Source organism: Catharus ustulatus, chromosome 6, assembly GCF_009819885.2.
Source record: "Catharus ustulatus isolate bCatUst1 chromosome 6, bCatUst1.pri.v2, whole genome shotgun sequence".
NCBI classification, from domain to species: domain Eukaryota; kingdom Metazoa; phylum Chordata; class Aves; order Passeriformes; family Turdidae; genus Catharus; species Catharus ustulatus.
In genome coordinates this window covers 23,171,680-23,181,300 of record NC_046226.1, presented here as the reverse complement: position 1 = coordinate 23,181,300, position 9,621 = coordinate 23,171,680, and the positions used below count along the sequence as shown (strand labels likewise).

General features: G+C 39.4%; 1 protein-coding gene across 2 annotated transcripts in view; it reads left to right on the top strand.

The window, feature by feature from the left end:
- The first annotated feature begins 329 nt into the window (after window positions 1-329).
- ESRRB (estrogen related receptor beta) overlaps window positions 330-9,621 on the top strand; it is a 125,978-nt gene continuing 116,686 nt past the window's right edge. For both annotated transcript variants that reach the window (XM_033062853.1, XM_033062854.1), the window contains exon 1: window positions 330-491. In XM_033062853.1, the coding sequence (XP_032918744.1) occupies window positions 490-491 (2 nt within the window). In that variant the 5' untranslated portion in view covers window positions 330-489. The remainder of the gene's footprint in view (window positions 492-9,621) is intronic.

Here is a 9,621-nt window from a genome sequence, read left to right as displayed (position 1 = left end):
ATTGCAAAATAGTTGGATGCAGTCTGCTAGTTGTGTTTTGCCTCTCCTTCTTTGTGCAGTGAATTTTGTTCATTTGCTTTACATGCCTCAAGTTGCTGTAATGCTGCTGGGAAAGTAATTGCCTTGCACTTTCTCTTTCTGATGCCCACGGGTGACTGTGGGGGACTCCTCCCTGGGCACAGTGCAGAGTTAAAAGCCCAGCTTTTGCTGCCTTGCTTAAGACCTGGTTATTTCTTTCCTCTTTTTTTTTTTTTTTTTTTTTTTTTTTTTTTTTTTTGGCAGCTGCCTGTTATATCAATCACAGAGCTGGGATCTATTTATAGGTTGGGACTCGGAGTACTGTGTCCTAGTCACAAAGAGAGGCAGAGACGCAGAGGGGACTGTCGGCTGGTGCAGGCAGAACCAAAAGATATTTAATCAGCAATTAGAAACACCTGAGGGCAAGGGAAATTCTACTCCAGCCTCGAGCCTCATCTCTCAGCCTGCAGCATGTAAGTAGCGAACTTCTGTCTTTTATTGCGGTTATGGGCTTGTGTTTTGTTTCTTTTTTTAATTTTTTTTTTTTTAATCAAAGCATTGCTCTGCACAAATCCCTTTATCTGGTCTAAAAATTATAGCAGCTTCTTGATATAGTTAAAACTAGTAATATTTTCGATTTTCACTCTGTTGAAGGAAGGTCAGTGCGACCCAGAAGGAGAGGAGTTGGTTCCGAACTTTGTAGAAATCAGGCAGTTTCTCTATTTGAGTGTGGCTTTTTGCTCGGGAAATACGTAAATGAAAGTTTGAGTGGAACAGTTTTGTTTTGGGAATAGAAACAGTCAGGTTTGCTGGCATTCCAAAAAGGTCAATGTATAACGTAACTCTGCTTAAGGGCTTACCAAGGACAGGTGCTATTTATCCCATGCTGGTAAAGGCAAACCTGGAAACTTTAGCAGTCTTAAAAGAACTAAGTGACAACCTTCCCTCTATTAAAAAACCCAAAACCCAATACCCCCCCCCAGCTGCATATCAAATCTTTTCTTATCAGCCACATACAATGAAATTTTTCTTTTACTGAAGGCATTTATCATGAGCAGTTGATGTTTCTTTAATTTTAAAAGTCCCAAAGCAACTGAAGTATCTTCAATGACAAAAGAGGGGTGCAAGTCTTTGCAAAGTTGGCACAGTGATAATCAAAGAGGGAAGTTACTCTGTCATCACCGAGATGTTTGCTTTAAAGCAGCCAAGATGTAAAATGTTTCAACAATGATATATTTTTTGGGTATTTTTATTAACAGAAATATGAAGAGAGGGAGAAAAATTATTATCAGAAAATGTTTTTTTATTAATAGCTTTTAGTGGAAATATGAAGAGAAGGAAGAAATAATGACTGATTTTTTTTGTTAATAGGTTTTAGTATAACATTTTTTGTCAAAATATAAGAGGTTTTTCTTGTTTCCTATTTTTGCTTCAGAGGTGTTATATTTTTTTAGAAAATGTTGGGTTAATATTTATTTCTAAGTATAGGAAAATAACCTTGCTATGTCTACCCCCAAAACCTTAATATTATGGTTTTAATTTTGGTACATCAAGATTTTAGCATCAATTTCTCATTAAATATATGTTCTTGAAAACTTTTTCCTCCCACACAATTTACCATTTTTTGAAGGCAACAACAAATAAAATTAAGCTAAACTTAAAATAATTTGGGGAAAAAAGTGTCTGATAAAAACAGAATAATAAAACCAGAGCTGCCTCACAGTTAAAACATCAGGTTCTGAGAAATACTTGATAGATTAATTTCTTGGATTGATGTAGAAGGGTGACAAATAGGCTTCTTCTTTAGTTCTTTATTTTGCATTTCTTGAATGTAAATTTTATAATACTTAGAGCATTTAGCTTAAGTACCATTAATAAAAAATATTGACTACATATTAAAGCTTTCTAAGATTTTAACCATCAATATGAATATTCCATCATTCTGATATAAGGAAAGCTTTTAGGAGAATGTGGTTAAACCAGGTGAATTAATAAGCCCAAATAATACCCCAAAAGATCATTACAACACATTGCCTGCTATGAACCTTTTTTCTTACAAATAAAACAAAACTGTGATCATTGTCATCATATGAAGCTTCATTTTTATTATTAAAGCTTTTTGCTTTACTTAAAAATGAACATATTTAAATTATTTAAGTCCTTTTCTGTTTGTTTTGCCCTGATAGTTCATTTATTGTTTCTCTGTAATAATGCAATGCTATTTTGTAATAAAGGGAGAGCAGATTTTTCTGAAAAGCATTATAGGACTAAATTGCTGACTCTGTAACTCATGAAGAATCTATCATATAGCTGGTCTGAAGTCCCACTAAGAATTAAAAACCAAGAGACAGCACTGAAAAAAAAAGATTTAATTATTTTCTTCCCTACACAAAAACAATATTAGCATGACTATGCTTGGAAATTACTGCAAACCCCCCCCTCGTTTACCATACATTTTCACAGAAATCTGAGCATTCCCAAAGAAGTCTTCCAGGTATAAAGCTATAAAAGATTAAGCAGTGTTAAGAATTTGTTTCGACTGTGCTATAGTTGTGTCCACATAATTGCTGGACTTTATCCTTCTCTTTCAACCACATGTGAGTATTTTGCCCTGTTACCTGCCACATCTTTCTATTGCTGCTTTTGAAAAAAATTAACCAAGCGCCTGCTGTCCTGTAGCACACAGGACTTTATACAGCATATACCTTCATAGGACCACTTTTATTTGGAGGGAAGACTTACCTGTGGTTAAAGGGAAGACCAATGCATTATGTAGTAGAAAGTGCTTGTTATTTAGTTTCTGCTTCACTAATGATTCACATTTTGTGGACTAAGCACCTATCAACCTCCAAACTGTCTTATGCTTGTACATATGCTGTTGCATGATTTTTTTTCATTCCTTAAAAAACCCAACAAACACCTTTTGTTTCATCCCAGTTTATTTGTTTCTTTGACTGCAAAGTAATGATTGACATGCAGATTCTCTTTTCCACGCCTCCCCTTTCATTGCTGAGTATGACATCTCTTGGGAATTATAAATAAAACCTGTGCCAAATCTGCTGCACAGGTGTCTGGAGTACAGCATGCTCAGGTGTCTCACTGCAAATCCCTGAGAATATGAAGTAAACACAAGCAGGATAAAAATACTCTTCCTGAAACAATCTTGTGTTTTGAGGGGCCTTCTGCATAAACCCCCCAAAGCCAGCAACCAGTTATTAAAGACTGTGTAGCTATCTCTCTCTCTCTTACCTTTTTTATCGCTTTACCTATACATCTGTCCATCTATTTCTCATCTATTTTTACATTTCATTATGCTGTGCTTGCTCTCCAGCTCTCTTCTTTTCCTTTCCTGAAGACACATTTCTATCTGGCACAGAAAATAAACTCAGATTGCGGGTAGTTATGTTAATCTAATTCAATCCTCTGTGGGCTAGGAGTGAAATTCTAATAGTGGAGCTGTTGAGGGCTTTTTTGTTAATGGCTTGGGGATTACATTGAGTTAAAGGCTCATTTCCTAATCAAACAGAGAGGGAGAGAGTGACTCCGAATATTTATGAGTCTCCCAGCGCGAGTTAAACATTGAACTCTAAAAGAAGGATTTCAGTGCTGCAAGAAAGAGTTAAAACCCCTCAGGGCTGCTGTGGAGAGGGAGAAAAAAAAAAAGGAAACCAGTTAAGCCATCAGCATTTTCAACTGCTGTATAACTTCAGTTTGAGAGAAAATAATCATCTCACGAGCTAAAATGGAAACTGTAGCAAGATATTTAAAACAAAGTCAAGTGATGCTTCAAAAAGGCACTTCTTCAGTGAAGCAGGATGCATGCAGTGCATGCAGCCGCCTAACAGAAACTCCAAATAAATACTCTTCTAAATGAGAAGGATTGGAGAGTGGGTTGCCTTTTTATTATTAATGCCTGGAAGACACAATTTAATTTTTTAATGCTTTTTTTTTGTTTCTACTTCACTCCTGGGTCACCTTTCCTTTTCTTTAAAAAAGGGACTATGGGTGAGTCAATATCTAAATTGTCCTACTTCTGTTCTGTAGACTGGTACCTTTTTAGGCATTTTTTTCTGTCCTTCAGTTCAGCTAGAGTCTTGTATCAAATAGTCTAGTTGAAGAACTGTATTTGCTGTGACAGGAATGATTGACCAAATTAATGCCTGATTGCCTTTGTGATGAGTTCATCATACATGCGTGGGCGGCTTGAGTAGACCTTTCTGTTGCTGCAAAAGAGCAGGCCTGCCTGCAGCAAGCCCAGCACCTCTGTGTTGCTAAGGCCTGGTGTGTTGTGAAGTAGCCAGCAATAAGCTTTTTTGTTCTGAGCTGGGACTTAGAAAATTTGTCTGCAGCAGGTGAATTGCACAAAATCAAGACTGTGCCATGATCCCGCTCTCTTCTGAAAAGAGGTCCTGGAAAGGAATGGGGATAGAAACCTGTTGTTTTCTGACACATGGCCAAGTTATATCTCTGTGTTCCTCAGTTTCCCTGTTTGTAAAATGATACGTGACTGCCATCAAAATAACTCCAGGATCTACAAAGAGCAATCTTCTATAAATCCCAAGTGGCTGATTTGCCCATGGGAAAAACTGCAAATCACTGACATAGGTGCATAGTTGAAAGCAAGAGGGCTTGTGCTGGGAGCAAAAGTTGCTCCCTTTCAATTTATTTATTGTTGTTGTTTGATAGGGGTTTGGTTTCTTTGGTTACAGTGGTAAAAATACATTTTGTATTAGCCACCAAAAAGGTTTTCTGATTTTGGCAGAACAAGCAAATAAAGGACTAACTTCTTGTGTAATATTCAGTAGTGGTGTCCTGTACATTAGGTCTGAGTTCAGTCTTAGTGACCCCTGCTGAGATGAAGCTCCAGGTTTATTAGTCAGAGTGGTAAACTCTGGGTAAAAAAGTAAGTCGCTGTTTCATCTGGAGCCATGGGTATCAGTGGTCATCCTGTATGCACCAAACTTGGCATTTTTGCTGACATGTCTATCTGGATGTAGCACCTTGAGGTAAGATTTGGCATCTTGCCCTAGTTTTAAAATTATTTAAAACAGTGACCTAATGTGAATGCCTGAGGCCCCTTTCTCTTTGTGCTCTGCGCCTGGATCTGTGAGGAGAGCACCATCAGCTAGAGTGTACTTTATTAAATCCATTTGAAATACATATTAATTGTGTTCTTTCCCTCTAATCACTGGAATCTACAGCAGATCACTTTGAAACAGAAGCTTTCTCTGGCTGAGCTGAAAACTGTGTAATGTGTTTTTTCCTGCCTTTTCTTTCTCATTGCAGTTTCCTTTCTTTTTGTCTCAACCTTTTCCTCTCCTGCTCTATTCTGCTGTGGTCAGTTTATACTTAGATTAGCAGTTTATGCTTAGATTTCCCCTGCTGACCTTTCAGGCAAAATACACTTCCTTCTCCTCTTTTTGTCCTTTCCAGTGCTATGCTGAATCTTATGAATGACTTGCTTCTCTTTACCCTGAAGGTGGCTGCATTTCAGTGAAGCTTTGCCTGGCTTGTATACAGTTTATGAAGAACTGGGAAACTGAGAAGTGTTCTTCAGCTTTCCCAAGAAAGTTACTGTGTTCTTGCATGCTACAAGTACTTTAAAAAAAAGATAGTAGCATAGAAATTTCAAGGAAGGAAACACTGCAGCTCTAAAACTTTAAAACACATAGTTTAGTTGACATGATGTCTTCAAAGTAATGACTTAGTTTTAAAGTCTCAGCACTCCTGAAAATCTCTAGAAAAAGTGCTGCACCTTTAGGGGAAATGACTTTTTTGAAAGGATGAATCTTGCAACTAAATCTTGCTGTTTGGGTACTGAAGAGCATACGCCCAGCATATATGAGAAGGAAGCATAAGTGGTTATTTTTATTCATTAAGGAGTTGCTGCCCTTTCCTTTCCCTCAACCATGTGAGATGCGAATGATCCTGCTCACAAGAGTTTCACGCTGCTCTCAGAATGGATTCTCTCTTTCTTCATAATTGTGTTTGCTGGATCAGCAGGAAATATACTCCACAAGTTCTTCCCCCAGTCTTGTGTGATCACCTCTTTGTAGTAGGCCTGAACAAATGATTAAATGACATGGTAGCCATGACTAAAATAGGCATTTAATTGACATCCCCCTAAAGCTCACAGGGCTTAGAGGGTAACTTTCTGGGTGAGAAGAGAGCATGTCTGCCACTAGGCTTGCCATTCTTTTTGTTTGCTTTTTAATTCATCCTTAGACTTATTTTTCCCCTCACAGGCTTCCTGGACTTCAAAAAATTGCAGTTATTGTCACTGGCAGATTTTTCTATGTCTTCCCTTTAAATAAGAAATTATTTCCTTTCCTTGCATCATGTCCCCATGGCCTGGTATAGGGGTTTCAAACTTTCTCTGTTGGTGATGTGAACTCAAGTAGATTGGTGAAGAGCTCATGTGAATAGGATTTTCTCAGTCATACTTTTTTTGATCTACAGTCTGTAGCACTGAGAGTGTGGCAACACTCAAGTTATAAATATTGGTGAATGCTATCTTTGCATGGGAGAGGGAGACAAGGATTTTCTGAGTACAACAGTGGCTAGGAAGAGATTACTTGCATCAGCATCCTCTCTAATGCCCAGAAAGACATTCGAGGAGCTATCTCAAGTCCCACTGCTTTTTAGGTGGAAACTGCTGTGTGCAGCTTTAAGCATGTTCATGCTGATCTTTAGACTGTTTGTATCACTGCTGTTCTTCAATTCTAGTTCCAACAGGCTCCCTGTTCAGTTCCAGGTGAGCCACTTCACTGACAAGACGTGTTTTGCCCATGTCTGACTGGGTTCCTGCTTCCCCATTCTCGATTGTCTATGGAGAATTGCACGATCTCAGCAAAAGGCATTGTGTTACTGCAGACTTTGAGCACGGTCCTGTTTTGCCCCCCGTAATCTCTATTCCCTTTTCCACATTGCAGATAATCACATTATTCTCCCATTCTTCCTGAGCTTTCTTCCCGTCCTTCTTACTCTCTTTTTGCTACATTGGATTGAACCTCACTTTTGTGCGTCTCTAAATAGGCTGTACTCTTGTGACTCTCTGTAATGACTGTTCATGCCATCTACTGCCTATGCAGCCCTTTCTGTGAGTGTCAGCTGGTGCTCTAGAACTGTCATATACTCGTGCACAGAGAAGTAGTTGGAGATAGAAAGCTACAGTTTCTTTGGGCCCTCTGTCCTACACAAAGAAATCAGATGGGAGGGTGTCTCCATGTGCTCCAAGTATATCTAGACATGTTACTACTGTGCTGAAGTGACGGGCCATACCTCTTGGTAATACCATGTTGACCTGGATACAGCAGTTCTAGCTCTGTAATCTCTCCTGGCACATGAGTTTGGGAAATGTGTGTTTAAGGAGGACAGAATTAATGGGGCTGCTGCTATGTTTGTGAAGAGTTAAATGATGGGGGATGAGAGTCACAGCTTCTCCTGGGGAATAACGACTAGCCAGAAGAATTGATTGTCTTGGCTTATTGATCCTTCAGGAAACAGCACTGAAGTGATAATGCTGTTTCTGCCACTTTGAGGCACTTTGTAGCAGCAACAACCTCTGTTTACCTAGGGTAGTGCAAAGGAAGAACTGCACTGTTGCTAACTCATTCCAGAAAAAAGTCATGCCAGACATGTTGAGTTTGCCACTTGTCTGTCTGCTCCCAGGGAGAGGTGACTGAGCAGAGTAGCTCAGAACATGTTTGTATTTTATAGTGCTTAATGGAGATTGACTGCAAAAACCTTGTGAATTGCCATACTGAGTCTTTGCTGGCAGTGTCTTGGTCTGAAGCATTGGTTGGACTAGATGGACTTTAAGGTCCCTTCCAACCCAAACTGTTCTGTGATTCTACAAAGTCTCAGGCTGTCATGTCACAGGATCTTTCATGCCCTTCACCTTTCTGGTCAATTGGCAGTCACCACTCAGTTGGTCTTGCTTGTAAGTTGAACCAGGGTGGTCCAAGTACTTTTTAACCTGTGATCCCAATGCCAACTCCTAGCCAGGAGCCAACCCACTTGTGTGGCCTGATGGGAAGTGGATGATGGAACATCCCAGCTCCTCTGCACTGAAGCACCAAACCTGCCCTGAGAAGTCAGGTATTTCTTTCTGGCCTCAGGGTGGCGGAAGGAGAAACACCCACCTGCTGCAGGGGCAGCTGGAGGAGCAGTGCTTTCACTCAACTGCACCATGCCTGTGGGTGCACAAAACTTGAACAAGGAGCACAACACTGCAGAATATCAGCTCTGAGCATCTGTTGGGTGCTTCTACAACCATGGGCATGTGAGAAGTGGAGGCTCTGACTGTCTGGGCTCTCAATTGTCCTATTAGCACAGTTGTCCTTACACTGTTGCCCCTGAGGCATCAGTTACAAGCAGCTGATGAACTGAGCTTGGCTCACACCATTAGCTGGACCACTGCTGATAACTACAAGTTTTGGACTCTCACCTGCAGAAATAAATGAATAGATTGCTTATGATGTTCTCTACCTCCTCCTGTCTCTGCTTTCTACTTCAACATTTTTTGCACCATTTCTCTCTTTGGATGTGTTGTTGTGTTTTGAGGAATCTCAGGCCGGCCTTTGCAGCTTCCCATAGCAAGGTCAGAAGACCAAGAAATCTTGGGCCCATTTGAAGCATGTTGCAAAATCTTGTATAAAGCTAGGAGGGCCAAAAGGCTATTGTGAAATGCTTCCTTGTTGAGTCAGGCCAGCTTATATATATATAGATATGCAAATAAAATACAGAGCCATTTAATTACCCTACATATCATTTCTATACTTCATCCTCTTTGATGTTGCCAACAACTTTATTGCAGCACTTGATGTTTGACTTTACATCTCGACCATGTGAAACAAGATGATGAGAAAAATCGCAAGTTTTTTTTTAAAGAAGAGTGTCTATACCACAAGGTTTCAGGGAACAACTAAAAAGCAATGGCAGCTATAGTCTTAAAAAAAAAAAAAGAAAAAGAAAAAAGAGAGATGATATTAATAATCACCAATGCATAATAGAATATATAATTATGTTTCTTTTGGGACTTGATCAGTAGCTGAACATTTGAGTCTCACAATAATGAATTTGATATAGTATGCAACATCATATGTTAGGTAATGTAAAATTATTATCTACTACTTAATAAATCTCGTGCTGTGACTGTTCTACTTCTTTTTAACTAGCTCTCAGACTGTAGCAATGAGTTCTACTAGCAGATTTGGATGTTGCTTCTGTTTCGCTCTTGTTGTTTGTATCATGACACATTCCCTAGAGCTGGGGCTGCTGCATTTAGCCATGAGACAGCTTCTGTCTGAAAGAGCTTCCAGTTTGATTCTAAACAAGAGATTACTAAGGCTAGAGTCAGTCATGAAGTCTGTGGCTAAAGGAAAGATGAGGGCAACCGAGAGGAATTTGTGGTAATGTATTGCTGAAAATGTGGCTTCTTGGGAGTACCCGCGACTTTTCTTGATATGAACTTAACAAAATGATACCAAAAAGAGCACAGGCCTATATTTCCCTGTGTAACACTTGTCTAATTCTTTGCTTTGCAAAATTAGCACCTCCACTTTCTTAGCTAAGAAGAGAGCTCTGCTACACATTGCCAGT